Source organism: Martes martes, assembly GCF_963455335.1.
Source record: "Martes martes genome assembly, chromosome: 16".
In the NCBI taxonomy this organism is placed as follows: domain Eukaryota; kingdom Metazoa; phylum Chordata; class Mammalia; order Carnivora; family Mustelidae; genus Martes; species Martes martes.
This window is the reverse complement of record NC_137904.1, coordinates 11,842,870-11,860,695: the sequence shown is the minus strand read 5'-3', so window position 1 is coordinate 11,860,695 and position 17,826 is coordinate 11,842,870. Positions and strand designations below refer to the sequence as shown.

General features: G+C 49.1%; 2 protein-coding genes across 25 annotated transcripts in view; one reads left to right on the top strand and one right to left on the bottom strand.

The window, feature by feature from the left end:
- NCOR1 (nuclear receptor corepressor 1) overlaps nt 1–4,978 on the top strand; it is a gene marked incomplete at its 3' end in the record, with an annotated part of 150,928 nt that extends 145,950 nt beyond the window's left edge. For all 24 annotated transcript variants that reach the window (XM_080825869.1, XM_080825866.1, XM_080825877.1 and 21 more), the window contains 3 exons: nt 226–447; nt 2,696–2,875; nt 4,426–4,978. In XM_080825869.1, the coding sequence (XP_080681995.1) occupies nt 226–447; nt 2,696–2,875; nt 4,426–4,613 (590 nt within the window). The remainder of the gene's footprint in view (nt 1–225; nt 448–2,695; nt 2,876–4,425) is intronic.
- Nucleotides 4,979–7,674: 2,696 nt separating this feature from the next.
- Nucleotides 7,675–17,826, bottom strand: part of TTC19 (tetratricopeptide repeat domain 19) — a 31,535-nt gene continuing 21,383 nt past the window's right edge. The window contains exons 8-10 of the mRNA XM_080827520.1: nt 10,913–11,067; nt 9,331–9,493; nt 7,675–9,008 (exon numbers count right to left, since the gene is read on the bottom strand). Of these exons, the coding sequence (XP_080683646.1) occupies nt 8,875–9,008; nt 9,331–9,493; nt 10,913–11,067 (452 nt within the window). The 3' untranslated portion in view covers nt 7,675–8,874. The remainder of the gene's footprint in view (nt 9,009–9,330; nt 9,494–10,912; nt 11,068–17,826) is intronic.

The window sequence follows — 17,826 nt, the reverse complement described above, 5'->3', positions numbered from 1 at the left end:
AAACTAGAGAGCTGAAAAGAGAAAACGGTGGAGTGATGAAAGCGAGTGACTGATGCGTTCAGCTCAGAGAAATAAATTCCCCGGGGCCCTTCTACGGGGGGTGGACAAGCCTGCGCGTGGCCCTCAGTGGAGCTGCAGGCCACGCGCTGTGTCCCCTCCGGAGGCCTTCGCTTCTTGCTCCGCCGGTCAGAACCCAGCAGGAATGTTGTGCTTGTCTCTCTCCAGGCTCCGTTAGCTCTAGAGGTCACTCTTTCGCTGATCCTGCCAGTAATCTGGGCCTGGAAGACATTATCAGGAAGGCGCTCATGGGAAGCTTTGACGACAAGGCGGAGGAGCACGGGGTTGTCCTGTCCCAGCCCGTGGGTGTGGTGCCTGGCGGGGCCAACACCTCCGTGGTGACCAGCGGTGAGACGCGGAGAGAGGAAGGGGACCCGTCACCTCATTCAGGTAAAGTTTTCACTCTTGGGCTCTTCTGCTGCCTTTCCCAAGAAAAAGCCCATTGATTTCCAGGTTGTAATGCTTCACCAAGAGACGTCGTTTTATGTGCTTTCCGAGTCACCTCTCAGGGTTTTAGTTCCTTACAGAAAGGTTTGTTTATCCGCTCATTTTAGTAACGTACAGAAACTTTCAAAGGATGGAAATTTTTACGCAAAACGTCACCATTCAGTGTTGGGTATTATTTTTGTTTGCATCTAATTCTTATCCGGATCGACACATTTTAATTATGATACAAATGCAGTTTCATATTTTGCTTTTGAATTAAAAAAAAAAACAGTGATAGGTTCAGCATAAAAGAATTTTAAGCCACAGAATAAAGAGTAAGAAAAAAGGAAAAAAAAAAAAACTTCAGATCACATCACCCAGAAAATGCTAGTGTTCTTTTCTGAGAAGCATCATTCTAGAAGTGTCTCTGTATAGACACATAATAAAAGGACAGACAGACATTAGAATGAGATCATTCACACATCCTGGTAGAAGCGCGCACACAGAAAACCTGATTGTGACCTTCCTTTAAACCCCTTTTTCTCAACTGAGAACTGATTTCTCCTGTGCTTAAAAATTTACCTGCAGGTATTTCCAGTTTAGTTTAGAGGTTTTTTTCTTGTTACATCAAGTGAAAGCTCTCACTAAGGTTAAGAAGATCAAAGAGATCAGAGGTTTTTGTTTGTTTGTTTGTTTAACCTACATATATTAATTTGGGGACGTCGTGGACTCGTTTCCTGCTCTGAAAGAGGAGCGTGGTCCTTCTGGTCTTAGCTGCGGATTTGTACTGACTGATGTGCGCGTGTACTTGAAGGTTGTGACGTTGTGATTGTGGTTGTGTGATCCTCCTTGGTGGCGTGTCGTATGGCTGTCGCACCCCTCTTCCTCACAGAGGGGGCCGCGCTCCCAGGCTGCTCCCACTCAAACACGCCTTCTTGCTGCCGCTGCATTTGAAATAGCAGCACCGCACGTTCCTCAGACCATCCGTGGACATGACGACCTTTTTCTCTCCTGGCGTCAGTTGTGTGAGAAGGAAGGTTCGGGTGCCCTCCTTTGGAGCCGGTGATGGTTTATCTGCCCGAAGAATCCTCTCTTCCTCAGTCCCGATGTTAACCGATGTGTTAGCGGTCGTTCTGGGTCAGGTTTTCCTGCGCACAGCGAGGCTGTCTGCGGCTGCGGGCTGAGTTCTCTGCTCACGGGAACGTTCTGCTGTTTTCTCTTTTTGGGCTTCGCAGTTCAAAAACAGCTAACATGTTTGCCGGCTCGTCTTCGTCCCGTCTGGTACCTTCTAATGACTTTTCATCATCTCGATCTCCTTCTGTTGCTTTACCGTGTTTCGCTTTCCCTTTGTACGGTGACCCTCTGCGTCGTGTCTGTTCTCGTCCTCGCTGTGTGTTGTCGCCTGAGCTTTTCACCTCACCCTTTTGGGTTCCTGCAGATGCGCTGAGCTCCGTTCGGAAACTGGCTCCACACAGGCTGCAGTGTCTCTCCCGTGTCCGCAGCACCTTTTCCCCTCGTCCTGGGATGTTCTCTTCCTTACCGGGCGGACCTGCGCGTCCTCTCTGCAGATAGTTCTGGAGGGCGTTCTGCCCACCTTTTCCTGTGCGCTGCAGGGTGCGGGGTGAAGTCGTTCTGCCGGGTCATTACCTGGACTCCAATCTCTTCAGAGAGCTTTTTAACGTCTTGTTCTAGAGAGGCCGTCCTACTCCTGTGAACTTCTAGAAACAGCCTGGGACAGGAGGGGCCGGCAAGCTGCTGCTGGGGTCCAACAGTGCCACGAAGGGGCTTCTGTTTGACTTTTTTTCTCTTGGCGCAAGATTTCCTTGGTTTTGCATGAACTCCTCTGCTTCTCTCTAAATTGGTAGGCAGCGAGGCTGTGAGGATTTCAGGTTTTTGTCGGCTGCTCTAATTTCCTGTTTCTGTGCTCCAAGGCCAGGAAAGAAATGACATCCCGGGAATTTTGTTTCCTTGGCTACATGTTTTTAAGTTGATGGCACAAGGACATACCCCTTTTGCCTTAGTTGCTACAAGGTAAATGCTGGCTTTTAAATAATCAGTTTTTAACTTCACGGGGTCCTAGGATCGAGATTCTTCGTTCTACCTACCATCTTGCTTCTTTCTCTTAGCATTATGTAACCATCAGCATTTTCGTATGTTTTGAAGTTGAGAACATAATTACTCTGTGTCAATAGTTAATTTATTTCACTTTTAGGAGGAGTTTGCAAACCAAAGCTGATCAGCAAGTCAAACAGCAGGAAATCTAAGTCTCCCATCCCTGGGCAAGGCTACTTAGGAACTGAGAGGCCCTCCTCCGTCTCATCTGTACACTCAGAAGGGGATTACCACAGGCAGACGCCAGGGTGGGCCTGGGAAGACAGGCCCTCTTCAACAGGTGAGGAACTCGCTGCTGGCAAAGGCGGCCTCAGGTGACCTTATCCGAGCCTTAGCTAGTACCTCTTGTAAAATCAGAAACTTCGGTAACCTTGTTACCTTACGAGTAGGTTCCACTTTCCAGAACAGAAACTGAACGCATAGAATCTTAAGAATTGAAAGAATGCAAGGTCTGATTACCAGAAACAAGGAAGAGCTGTGAGGACTAGCCAGTTCCCCTCGTGGCTGTCGCATGACATGCCGCATGCCGTGGCTGTCGCACGTCGCACGTCGCACGTCGCACGTCGCACACCTCAGCATGTCGCACACCTCAGCATGTCGCATGTCACAGCCGGCAGCTGCTCTGGGCGGGTTGGGGACGTCTGGGATTTCAGTTCCTCCCGGAACCAACCTGAGCGCGACGGGCCGCTCCCACTCGTCACCTGGAGCCTCTGTGTAGACATTCTTAGGGCAGGGTCTTAGGGAAACACTGAGAAACCAAAATTAAGAAAGGGGAATAATGGAAAAAGCCATCCTCTCTCTCGTAGGCTCACATGTTTATACAGACTGATGAAAAACAATCATCTAGGATATTTACTGTTTTCCATTTTGTACTTGCTTGCTTGAAGCTTTTTTTCCCAAACCTGATAACCACAGTAATGGTAGTCCTGAAAGGGAACAGGCAAAACTGGGGTATTTGGTGTAGATTTAACCCATCTTTTTTTAGATGTTAAATACATACCTATGGGGAAAAAAATCTGAAATGTGCTCCCCCTTAATTTATTAGTATATAAATTTCATGTGGATACTATAGCCACATAATTAAAGGCCTTTGCTTGATGAACTTCTCACATCGCACGCAGAGTGTGTACTGGTTTGAAAACGTCTCCGCTAAACCAGTGATCGGTGTCCCATCTCTCTCAGAGAAGGAATTAAGTCATGAAACTAATGACTTGATAAAAAAATGGTAGGTTTTCCATTTCTACAGCTTCTTAAGCTGTTGTAAAAGGCTTTCCGGGGACAGTGGAACAATCTAGGTGGTGGCAGAAGGCAGCAGTGCTCTTGCTGGGCCCACATGCCCCTCTTCCAGGTCTCGGACCTGCTAAATCCGCCCAGTGAGCGCCAGCAGGTGGCACCTGCCGGCCGCCCCGGGACCTTCGTCCTCAGAGCACTGCACTCCTGCCTTTACCTCTAAGAGTCTGCACGTTCTCCGTGGAGACGCTGAGCCTTAAAATGCGGTAGTTCTACTGGGGATTCTCCACAGAAACGCCCCGAACCGAGACTTCCCTCAGAACTCCGGCCTGGGCTTCCGTGCCTGGGCTCCACAGTGCTGAGCTGCTGCTGGGCCTCGGGCCACGTGTCCTTTCTAGATTCTCCCTGAGGGGGCCTCGTCACGGGCTACGCTCTGTGCCGCGGAACCCCGGCCCTTCCACGTCGTTCCAGTGCGCTCGGTGTCACGAGACCCTTTCGGTAGGATGGTTGTGTCTCCTCCAGCCTGTGACGCGGTGTGGGACAGCGGCTGTGCTCATGACACTGAAAACTCCGTCTCTCTCTCTCTCTCTCTCTCGTCAGGCTCAACTCAGTTCCCGTACAACCCCCTGACCATGCGGATGCTCAGCAGCACCCCGCCCACGCCCATCGCGTGCGCCCCCGCGTCGGCGGCCCAGGCGGCCCCGCACCCGCAGAACCGGCTCTGGGAGCGGGAGCCGGCGCCGCTGCTGTCCGCGCAGTACGAGACGCTGTCCGACAGCGACGACTGAGCGCGCGGGGACGGCGGGCTCGGTGGCGCCGGGGCGGGGGGTGGGGCGGGGGGCTCTCGTTGGGCTGGTTTTGTTTTTAATGGCGGGTCACAAACCTGTCCTCCTCTGACTCGTGCCCAGAGACTTTTCAGGAGAGCCTGGACCACGGACGATGAAGAAATGATGGAAATGTGTGTGGAGAGTCAGACGGGGGAGGGGCGGGGGGCTGCCTTGGATACAGGCGCTTCGGTGGATTCGAATAGTGGAGGGCTGAGATGTAGAGTTTTTAAGAAGTGGACAATTCCTGTTCCTACATCTGTTTGTAAAGAAAACCATAATGTCTTTAAATCACTCTTCTGTAAATAGATGACCTTTTTTGCAGTGTTTCCCCTTGCTGTAGTATCTGGTGTACTTATGTTCCAATCAGCGCATCAACTTTGGGGTGGGGGGGGGGATTTTAAAAAACAAGACTCCGCACCTATCTTTTTAACCCTTGCCTTCTAAACGACCTCATACAGCCCAGTTACATAACGTTGGCTGTCACGGGCATTGTACTTTTATCCAATTTTGTTTCCTCCAAATTCAGATTTCCGGTGATGTTTCAGAGCTTGTGGAAATGTTTAGATTTTTAACACAGACCCTGTCATGAATCTGTACATTACGTTATTAGGGTCAAAGGTAAGAGAAACAAAATTCTGCCATACTGTAAATTTCCAGTGCAGGCTTTAATTTTTTTTTAATTAGTAGCACTGAAAAAATATTACTGCATGGGTATGTTATAGTTCAGTTTTTAAAGTTTAAAAAAAAAAAAGGCTTATTTGAGGCATCCTTCACTGTTATGCACACTGGTGACGTAGCCACACCCCTAAGTATCCTTTTCCTTCTGCATCTGATGCAGCCCAACAGAGCTTTTGTTTTGAAATAAATCTGACTACCCTGTCCATAGCTACACAGATCATGTGTGATTTAAGGCTCTTGATGTCTCAGGTTTCAAAGGAAAAACTAGTATCTTGTCTTTAGGTTGCTCGGTATCGGCTGAGTCGGAAGGTAACGACCCGTGTCGAATGTTCGTCTGTTAGGTGCACTGTGTTCTGGTCCCAAGGCCTCACGGTGAACGTGCGGTTTGGTCCCTTCCCATTTGCCACGTGCCAGTGCTCCCTTTGAGTCCTCGTGGGCAAGAGTTTATTGTTGAATCTTTTCATTTCACTGAATCTCAAGGAGTGAATACTTTAAAAAGAGTGAATTTTAAACTAATTATGGTACTAGAGGGTCAGTTCCATCCTTAATAATTGCTTATTGAATTGTGAGATTTTTTTCTCCATCCAACTTAAGCAGAGCATTGAGGCATCCTTCTGGAGCAGGAGGGAAGGGACCGTTCTGGAGGGACGCCACTGAAGATGAAAGGGGAGACTGAGGTATCTGCAGAGGATACAGATTAGCACTTTATGGACTAAATAGATCTAAACTTTTTAACAGAAGTACTCGAGACTCTAGAAAAAGCAGGTGTACGATAACCACTGACGGAGTGCCTCCCGGCCTGCCCGAGACTCTCGCAGGGCCCTTAGCACTGGGGTCTGGTCCCTAATTGGGTAACGCGGGCACTGGCTCAGGACCTTGCCCACACGGTTAATTAAGCAACAGAGGCCACGAGTCCATGTGTGTCTGAAGTTCCAGCCTTCACTCCTGTTGCTGTTCTACTCCCGGAGACTTCGGGTCTCACGCTAAACTTGAGAGCAGGGTCAGTGATCCTGCTCCTTCCACTTGGAAAGTTGGTACTGCTCTGTTACACAAACACGTAATGTTCATGTGAATGGAAAACAGTAAACGTTCTCCGTACCAGTTCCTATTTTAGGTATCGTTCATTTATAGTGCCGGCACACCCGAAAGACATGATGGTGATGAATATTTTTCCAGGACCCTGAAGGTCCTGAGCTACTCCAAATCAGAATGGCTTTTGCGAACATGATGCCCGAGAGCCTGACTTTTTACTTCCGCAGTCGCATTCGAGGACCCCTCACGCCCCCCTGCTCAGTGCACGCGTGTTACCACTCCAGCGGCCACGGCGCGGAGGAGGGACCATTTCTTAGGGCAGAACGCGGAAAGGACAGAACTCGCACGCGGCTTACCTACGGAGCAAACCCTCTGGGAGGGTGGCCGTCCACCGCGGCAGGACCGGGACGGCCCCGAGAGGGACCAAGGACTGGCGGATGTCAGCTGTGAACCCAGGCAGGACACTCTGCGGGCTGGGAGCTCAGTGGTCCGAAGCTGCCTCCTTCCGCGTGAGCAGGCAGCGCCCCGCAGCCACGGAGGTCTTCCGGGTGCCGTGCAGAGCGGTGTCCGTGTCCCGACGGCCGCGCTTCCAGCGCACGCGTGTGACCGGGAGGTTTGCAGTGCTTTAATTTTGGTACGCTGGTTCCATTTTAAAATATTTATGCCCTGAAAACTCCGGCGACATAGTTCAGACGCTTAAACTACACTATTTTTAACAACTCACTTTTGAATGCAGACCCGTCGGCCAAGGGGTCAGTCCTCCTGCTTCGCTACCCTGTTTTACAACAGTGCAAATGAACTTCCTTGGAAATACCCACATGACGAGACTGTCTGGGGGACACCTACAGTCTTTCCGGTACTGGGACGGGACCATGAGCTGACTCCTTGTGGAGGATCAAAAATTATTAAATAAAACCTGGAATGACAAACCTAACTTTCAGTAACCCCCTGCAATTGTGAAAAGGTAAAAAACATTCTCAGTGCAGACAGTGAGTAGGTGATACTAATTTTTCAAAACTCAACCAACCAATAAATTAAGACTGGGTTGCACTGACAATCTGATTTATATTCTGTTTCTCATTAGACCTGAATAAAGGAGCTAGCTGGGTGGTAAGAGATGAGCTTAACAGAAAGCAGGAAGAAATTGACATCAGCAAATATAATAAAACTATAAATATAAAAAAAATGTAAAATTCTAGTTCTAGTCTAATCCCCGAGGATTTGGACCTCAAGGTTTCTAGTTTCTGTTTTCCTGACTCTAGTAAGTTCGTTCTTGTGAGAAATTCAAAGATTACGGAATACATAGAGCGTTGTTGTAGAGTCTCTAGTTTATTATGAAAGGATTCTTCCAATATGTACACAGGAAACAAAAATATCTGTTTATCATTCCCACTCACACCCCCACCCGCAGAGGCTTACCAACAACAGTGCTCCTTCACGGCACCTACAAAAATCGCCTTTCCCCTGGGCAAAGGGCTCCCTGCGAGCCTTCGGCGGTGAGCACACCCGGCTCCCTAGCCCACGGGTTTCGACTGTGCGCGCTCTGTGGCAGCGGGGTAAGGCTCTTTCCACACAGTAGTCTGTCCACCTATGGTCCTCTGACCAGGTATGTTCTCCCACGGCCACAGGAGAATCTCCTCGGTCCCCTGCTTTACAGACGCGGATACCAAAGGCCAGGACCAGGTCAGTGATCCTGCTACCGCACCAGCAGTGCCTGTCGGAATCGCGGGGTGGGGTTTACAGGTCACACGTGTAAGGCCCTACCCTGAGGCCGAAGGCTGGGGGCTGCAGCCTGGGCAGGTGCAGAGGACCGTGCGCAGGGCCCGAGGCTGCACAGGCAGTGGAGTGCTCCACCAGCATCAAGAAGAGTCCGCGTCATTCCTTGTTCCCCTTCCTCACGGTCGTACGTAACCAGATATAAAAACACACAGTTCACTTTTATTTATCATTAAATGGGTATACTTTCAAGGGCCTAAAACTCCTACTTCCAAACGTCATGCTGGACGCCGGTGCAAACCAAGACGAGACTTTTGCTCCACTACACGTTACACCCCACACTGGGCTTCATGAAAGAGAGAAGGAAAATAACTCACCACAATCCCCCTTCGCCACGAGACAGGTCGCTCTGATCTGCCCGACAGCGATGAAACGAAAGAGAGGGGAGGGAATCAATGGGTCAGAATCCCAGGACGCGGGCACCCGGCTGACCCCCCGCACGCCCAGCCGACGGCGGCCCGGCCCCTGCGCGCCCGGCCCCTCTCCGAGGTCGCGACTGAAAGCATCACTTGACATCTGTCCTTAGAGGCAAAACCAGCCAGGGGTGAGAGTTGTTTTTCCTTTAAAAACACAAAGTGGCGGCGTATACAACTTGTCCTTCACCACAGCCACACTGACAAAACTTGAATATCAAGGAGAAAGGATCTAAGCCACTGATTTGGGTATCACTGAGACCGGAATAATCGCTGTTACTGAAAATTCCCTACAACAAAAAGGGATCTCGCGCTTCGTAAAATTAAGTTAAAGGTCTACTTTTTCTCGACAGCTCGGCCAGCTCTTCCCTGATGTGCTGTATAGAAACCTCGTCTCTCTTCAGCTCCGCCTGCTTCAGCGCCTCCTGGTAGATCTCTCTTGCTTGTGCATATCGCTCTAAATGACCCAGAGAGAAGGGAGGAGAGAGAGAGATGCAGGTTTTCAGAGTGATTCTGCGAGGCTCCGCAGGGTGGGCACCAGTGGCCACACATGGAGCCCCGGGTGGGCACGGCCTCCTCTCCTGCTGGGGCCCCCCTCCCGCCGCTCGCCGGGAGTGCAGGCGGCCGCACACGGCGCCACTGGAAGCAAACACGTCCTCCCTGGGACCTCCGGCCAGCCCCCTCGTTCCGGAGCTTCCGGACCGCCCCTGTCCTCCCTGAAGCCCTCTCGCAGAGTCCTACCTCCGGGGACCCCCCTGCCCTCACGCCGGGCGCCCTACCTCGGTGCATGAGGATGGCGGCCAGGTTACTGAGCAGCATGTGCAGCTCAGGGTGCTCGATCTGCCGGGCCAGGTCGGACGCCCTCTGCACGTACGCGCAGGCCTCGTCGAAGCGGCCCTGCGCGTCCAGGGTGGTCGCCAGGTCACTCAACAGTACGATGGTCTGTGCGCAACACAAAACGGGGCCAGTTAAAACAAGCAGCTACACAGATTGAACAATCTGGAGTTTGGTAAACAATCTACGCTTAAGATTCCGTGTTCCTAGCGTCCCGCAGGTGAAGGGCATCGGCCTTGAACAAGCCGCGTCCGCTCACTGTTCACACCGTACGGCACACAGCATCCGTTCTACTCCGGAAAATGACGGAAGTCTAGAAACTTGGGAACAGGACGAATATTACTTATTAATCTGATGTCCAAATTAGAAGCACACACACAAAACTAAAACCGCAAGCAGCAGCTATAAACAATCTCATATAAGGTTCCGCTGTCCTGAGAAGCCAGCCTCCGGCGCCGTCTTACAATGTCATTCCTGCGGGTGATTCTGAGACTCATCGAGAAGAAGAAATACACAGATTATGGGTTTTAGGAAGATCTCCTTTAAGGGTTTTGAATCTTAAAACTCTTCAGCCAACATTTACGAATTCTGACGGTAGGAGCCGCAGACCCACCTCAGCCCCTGAAGCCGTGCTTTAAGCCTCAGTTCTAGCACTTGCGATCTGAATTCCGGATCTGTCTTCTTCCTCCGCGGTGCTGTTCCATGAAGGGCACCCTGTCACCTAAGTCCCCTTCCTGAGCACAAGTCAGAGCCCAATACCTTGACTCGCCTGCCGCCCCCAGCCTGGGACACGTTCAGGTGGGTTAAAATGTGTGTGCTTCCGGGGGCTACCGAGCATCTCAGATAAGCGATGCAGTTCTCACTTCTAAGAGCTCAGTCTGATGGAGGAGAAACACACATTTCAGTTCAGCGAGGTCTCGGTTCTAACCGAGAGCTCTGCATGGTGTGGCTATAGTCTGTGTCAGTGGCTTTGACGTTTTAATGCGGTCCGCCTCCCCCTTCTCCCCCCACGTCCCCTGGCAGCTTACCTGTGGGGTGAGGGAGGCAAGAACCTCCATGTGTCAACCTGCTGCTAAGATTCCCACTGAGATGCTGGGTGCCCTGAGGGCCTGGAAGCCCGGGGTGCCTGGTTAACCTACTGTGGGGACAGGCTGCTCTGCTGCGTAAACGGATACACACACAGAAGGCTCTGGACAGACCCAGTAGATGATGCAAGGTCTCAGATGCTTTCTCTTTTTAATTTTTGGGGTTTTTTGTTTTTTTTTTTTGAAAGTCGTCTGTGCGTCCAACCTGGGACTCAAACTCTACCTCAAGATCAAGAGTCAGGTGCACGCTCCACTGAGCCTGTCGGCAGCCCTCGGGTCCTCCTGAAGCAGGCAGCGGGGGGTGGGAAGAGGGAGGGCCCGGGGCACGTGCACGGGAAACCGCCAGGACCACCCAGTGAGGATCCGTCCCCACCGTGGCATCTCACACCAGGACGCTCTGACAGCTCTGTTCTATGCTCCTCTCCCCGCTCTCCTCCCTTACCTGTGGGTGTCTTTCTCCTAGCATTTCTTCGGAAATCTGCAAAGCCTTTTCATACATCCTCTGTGCCTGTGACGGCTGCTTGGAGAACAGAAGGTAGCGCGCATAGGTGTCCAAGCACATGCCGAGGAGGAGGTGGGTGCTGGCCTTCTCTTCCACTGAGGAGGGGAGAAGAGCAGTGCCGGCATATGACACGAGCACGACAGAGAAAGGGAGGCAGACGCGCGGCCGAGCTGCTTCCGCCGCCTGCTTGCTACCGAGGCCCACGAGTATTTTCACGGTACAGGACCCATGGAATGTGTCCTGTCATTTAAGAAGTACCTCTGACCTTCCCCTTTGTTACACAGGGGGATGAACATCTGAACAGGTTCCCGGAACCAATTTCAGTGTGTGTGGTGGGGGGCGGGGCGTCCCCACACGGAGAAGCCACTTTCCGACACTTTCCGACACAGCACGGAGTGTAAGAATTCACCGATTGGGGACAGTGTTACCCAGATCGCATCGGATGCCACAGGCGGAGGGTTCAGTCCCACCGGATGGCCCCCCTTCCCCCATCAGACACCAATCACAAGCCCCGTGCTTCTGCCAGCAGCCGCCCACACAGTGGAGCTTCCGGTACAACCCCTCCGAACCAGGATGCCAACTGTGAGTCCTGGTCCCGGCCGACGGACCGAATGGCAGAGCTGCCCGGGCCTCCCTCCTTCGGTTACGTTCATTTGCTAGATCAGCTCACAGAACTCAGAACATTCTGTTTCCTGGGTTACTGTTTATTATAAAAGGATGTAACTCGCAACAGCCAGATGGAAGGGACGCGCAGCACAAGGTGTGTGGGAAGGGGCACGAAGCTTCTATGCCCTCTCCAAGAGCACCAACGGTCCCAGGATCTCTGAGTGTCTGGGTTTTCGAGGCTCCATTATGTGGGCGTGACTGATTCAGTGACTAGCCATCCGTGACTGACTACAGCTCCGACCCTCCCCATCCCCCTCCGCCCAGGCCAGGGTGGGACTGACCAGCAACCCTCTAATTTACAGGACCCGATCTCTTGACAGCTGTCCTTCGGAGATGGCCCAAAGTCTCCTCGTTAACATAACAAAAGACGCCTTAATCACTCTCAGCCCCAGAAATTCCAGGGGTCTGGGGAGCTCTGAGCCAAGAACTGCAGACAAAGACCAAGTATAGGTAAGAAATAGATTTGGTTTGGGGTGCCTGGATGGCTCAGTGGGTTAAAGCCTCTGCCTTCGGCTCAGGTCATGATCCCAGGGTCCTGGGATCAAGCCCTGCATCAGGCTCCCTGCAGGGAGCCTGCTTCCCCCTCTCTCTCTGCCTGCCTCTCTGCCTACTTGTGATCTCCGTCTGTCAAATAAATAAATAAAATCTAAAAAAAAAAAAGAAAAAGGGAAATAGATTTGGTCATCTGAATGACCGTTATCAAATCACAATACTGCAATATCCAATTAACTGACAAATTTTTCCTCACATTTTTCTTTTAAAGATTTTTTTTTTTTTTTAAGGTAACCACTACACCCACCACGAGCTCACAAGCCCCAGATCAGGAACCGCGCTCCTGTGATGGAGCCGGTCAGGCCCCCCCCGCACCCCCGCATTTTAAGTAAGACAAGGTACAGAACATTATTTTTAGGTCAAAACTGTATTTAGTAGAAACAGGTAAAGATAAATCCCAAGACTTAGTGAACAACAAAGAAAGTATAGGGCAAATGAAAGCGTTTTCAGGTGCGAAAAAGGCAATGCTTGGTAAGAGACCGGAAAACACTCAGAATCCTGAACTAGAAAGTCACAAGGCAACCAAAAGAACAGTGAATCCATCTTTTGAAGAAGAAAGACGGCAATCAGACGGCGGCTCTGGAAAATTACAGAATTGACAACACAACGTCTTACAGGCAACAAGTGTCAAACGCCTAAGCCGCACGAACGGAGCCCGACAGACCTTGAGCACAGACTCCGGCCGCGACAAGGCGCACAAGTGAAGACCCAGGAGAGCTGGCGGACGTGGACATGTGATCACCTGGACGGCAGGGAAACGCCACAGAAAGGGTCCCTGCAGATAAACTCTGGAAGCTGTGACACACCCAACTAATGATGGTCAGCCGGCTTCACTTCCCAGCAAATTCACATGCAACCCCGTTTCCCCCCACCCCCCGGCCCAAAGCTTCAGAAAACGTGCAAAAGGGAGACAGAATTTAAAGATGAGCAGGGAACCAGGTCTAACAGGATGGCCAGTGATTTCAGAGAGAGTTTAAATAGGCTGGTTTCACTGGGGTGGATGAAGACAGCTGCTGACACGTTGTCACAGGGTAAAAGTTAAGAAACAACACAGAGCAGAAATCTGAAGTTACTTGCTCTGACTTAATTATGTACGAAAGGAATATATTCTTTTTTTTTTTTTTAAAGATTTTATTTATTTGTTTGACAGGCAGAAATCACAAGTAGGCAGAGAGGCAGGCAGAGAGAGAGGAAGGGAAGCAGGCTCCCTGCTGAGCAGAGAGCCCAATGCGGGGCTCGATCCCAGCACCCTGGGATCATGACCTGAGCTGAAGGCAGAGGCATTAAGCCACTGAGCCACCCAAGTGCCCCTTAATTCATCTTCTTAAAATCAAACTAGGGATAGTTTTAAATAGATTGCCTTACAAATAAACGTGCAAAAAAGAGAAAAGATAATTGCGTAAATATCAGAAGTACACACAAATGTATGGATAAATACAGAAAAGCAGACAGAAGATGGCACCAGCTACCGTGTGGAAAGATCCCATATTTCTCCACCAGGAGGAACACTGAAACCAAGATCTAACTATGAGCAAAAATGCTGAGCAAAAGCTTATATAATCAAGGGGCAGTTTAACATTAACAATACTGCAAAATAATCTAACAAAAGAAGGCGGCTGAAAATGAGAGGAATGAGACAAATCTCTGTGTTCCCTTCAAGTACAAAGGTCCAAGAAGCAAGTAATCTGTAACAGAAGACTCAGAACAGAAACACACGTTCTTCGAGAACATTTAAAGACAAACCTTTTGCCATACCCCCAAAATATCACAAAACAATGTATAATTATTCCAATTCTGGAAATTCTAGGCTTCAAAAATGACTGCCAACTCCTTTTCTGGGATTTCTATTAATTCTCTTTCAATATTTCAATATTTTTTGAAAGTCCTGTTTGTATTTTGTAATTAGAAAGTATGATAGGGGCGCCTGGGTGGCTCAGTGGGTTAAGCCTCTGCCTTCAGCTCAGGTCATGATCTCAGGGTCCTGGGATCGAGCCCCGCATCAGGATCTCTGCTCAGTGGGGAACCTGCTTCCCCCTCTCTCTCTGCCTGCCTCTCTGCCTACTTGTGATCTTTCTCTCTCTGTTTAATAAATGGATAAAATCTTTAAAAAAAAAAGCATGATAAAGTGACAGGTAATTCCAGTGGAAAATCATCACTACTGTTATCAGCAATGGAAATTAACCAGAATGGAAAAAAGATAGTAGATTTTTAGAAATAATTAATGAGGTCAGATTTTAGCTGTAGTATTTTTTCATTGTTAAGAAAAATGCATTTCAAATTCATATCACACTATAATATGAAAAATGAAAACAATTTTTGGAGAATCTACTTCTCTAAAAACAAGGAAGAAATAAAAAGGCTCCACAGAAAACCTTTAGCATGCTGCCAAATTAAGAGAAAACTTCCCAGCTTTAATAAAAAAAAAATAAAAAGTTCTTTTTCTAAACAGTAACATTTAAAATACAGTTTCTTGAACTACTACTATAAAAACTGCTAGAATTAGTCAAGAACAAATCAGATAGTAACAGCTGAGAAGGACACTGGGGATGTTCAGACAGAGCCTCCCCCAAAGATTACCTGAATCTGAGAGGGCAGTCGTATTTATTTCCTCAAACTTATATAAGTAATTCTTTTCCCCAAATTATTTCTAACCAGAGAAAAAAAGAGAAGCTACCTCAAACCTGTCCATGAAACAAACAATATTCAGCACAGAAATTTTTACTCAAAATATTAGCAACTGCCATTGTCACATGCACAAAGGAAATGACCGAGCAGCACTTACTCCAGGAATATGAGACTCGATCAGTGTTTTTAATTTATCAATATATCAAATACAGACTTATATAAACACAGACCAAAAAGGAATAAGCTAAGATACTGGTTCCGAACAGAGGCTTTTTGTTCCGGTAATAACGACTGATGATCTGAAAACCGTTCTGCTTCAAAAGCACGATCGATTCTATCCTTTTACACGCACAGCTCAGCTCCCAAGAGAAGGAATTCCCAAGGGCCAAAGACTAGGAGTAAACTAAAACCCAGAGTAGGAAGTGCGAGGCCTTGACACCACAAAAGCCCCATCGGCGCCGGTTTTGTGGGGGTGGCCTGAGCATCTCTGTCATCCAGAACTGAGATCTTCAACTTCGACCAGAGAATCAGATCTGAAGCCCCTTGCATAAAACCAGAATGATCGTCATGACCGACGTAGGCATCAGGCATCGTGCGCCCTCCCCACACCCTGCCCCACCCCGTCCCGCCGGGGACCACAAGGAACTTGCCCGGGGCCAGCCTGGGATCTCGAGGGAAAAGCACAACCATGGAAATCTCTAGTCACAGGCCTGAGCCACACGGAGCTTGATGTCTACCTCCAAGCGTCCATTTCGGCTCAGACCTGTGAGCCTGGAATAAACAAAACCATTCGAGAGTCTCACCTTCCAGCTAAAACCCGCCGCAGATGAATTTATCATCCAAACGTGGTAAGCGTGCAAAGTTACAACAAATGAGAACCAGCAGGCGATAAAAGAGGAGCCTCACCCTCAAGAATTGTAAATAATCGACTAATCCGAGAAGGTAAACGAAGTAGGTTTTCAGTAATTACTTACATGGCCAGTATGATCCGCCGCGGAGCCCCGCATGTGTTCCTCCTTTGTCTAGAATTTTCTTCCTGTAGAGACCGCCACTTGGCTGATGCCCTCCCATCCTTCATGTCTCTCACCACCAAGGCCTTGGCTGAGCCCACCAGACAACAGCGTGCGGCCCTACAAGCTCCCTGCACACACGTCCCCACACACACATGCTGTCTCCGTGGCACGCACTTTGGACAGGCTAAGGCTTGCAGGAGAGTTTACGGTACGTTTCTCCTGCACCAGAAACTCAGCTCCGTGAGGCAGCGACTTCCTTTCACTTACAGCTGTCTCACCAAGGCCAGGAACATGGACAGCACGTCTCAGGCACTTACAAATACTTATTTTTGGATGGATGAATGGACGAACAAATCAAAAGGAAATTAAAAACATAAAGGTACTGAACTAAAGATAGAAAAGAAAAAATTGGGGCGCCTGGGTGGCTCAGTGGGCTAAAGCCTCTGCCTTCGGCTCAGGTCATGATCTCAGGGTCCTGGGATAGAGCCCTGCATCGGGCTCTCTGCTCAACGGGGAGCCTGTTTCCCCCCCCTCTCTGCCTGCCTCTCTGCCTACTTGTGATCTCTCTCTCTGTCAAATAAAATAAAATAAAATCTTAAAAAAATTAAAAAGAAAAAATAAAAACCAAAACTTAACTTTAACTATAGAATTCAACAACACTGGCCCTCCATGAATCTATGAAAACACACAGATGTCATCCCAGAGCCGTGAGAAGAGGATGACTGATAAGACAGTCCTGAGCTATAACCCTGTCCATGAAGGATCCTCTTACCACTTCACATCATATTAAAAACTCCAGGTAAAGACAGACTATAACAGACTCTTAATCTAAGGAAACAAACTGAGGGTTGCTGGAGTAGAGGGGGGAGGGAGGGATGGGGGTGCTGGGGATGGACACTGGGGAGGATGTGCTGTGGTGAGCGCTGTGAATTGAGTGAGACTGCTGATTCACAGACCTGTACCCCTGGGACAAATAATACATTACACGTTAATAAAAATTCTACATAAAGACTAAGTGTAGGGGCGCCTGGGTGGCTCAGTGGGTTAAAGCTGCTGCCTTCGGCTCAGGTCATGATCCCAGCGTCCTGGGATCGAGCCCCGCATCGGGCTCTCTGCTCAGCAGGGAGCCTGCTTCCTCCCTTCTCTCTCTGCCTGCCTCTCTGCCTACTTGTGATCTGTCTGTCAAATAAATAAATAAAATCTTTAAAAAAAAAAAAAAAAGACTAAGTGCAGGGGCGCCTGGGTGGCTCAGTGGGTTAAGCCTCTGCTTTCAGCTCAGGTCATGGTCTCAGGGTCCTGGGATCGAGCCCCACATCAGGCTCTCTGCTCGGCAGGGAGCCTGCTTCTTCTCCCTCTGCCTGCCTCTCAGCCTACTTGTGATCTGACTTGTGATCTGTCTCTCTCTGTCAAGTAAATAAATAAAATCTTAAAAAAAAAAAGACCAAGTGTACAAAAGCCCAATATTTAGAAGAGACTATCTTTATAACCTAAGAGAAAGATGTATTTTATTCAACAAGACACAAAAAGCACAAACTATAATACAAAGGAAAATATTAAAAGATTCTATTAACATTCAAAGTTTAATCTCTGTATATGAACTGACCTCAAGCGAAAAGACAAGGACACAAAGAGATACATAACCTACAAAATAGAAGTGTCTATATTTTGTTCAAATACATTAAGAAAAAGACAACCCTTCAAAAGAAAATACGTGAAGGATATAAAACAATTTTCAGAGCAGGAGATCTGCGCGGTCAATAAATGTACGAACAGATGTTCTGTATCTCACTAGCAATCAGAAAAAACACTGAAGGGGCGCCTGGGGGGCTCAGAGGGTTAAGCCTCTGCCTTCGGCTCAGGTCATGATTTCAGGGTCCTGGGATCGAGCCCCGCATAGGGCTCTCTGCTCAGCGGGGAGCTTGCTGCTCTGCCTACTTGTGATCTCTCTCTCTGTCAAACAAATAAATGAAAAAAAAACACACAAAAAACCAAAAAACA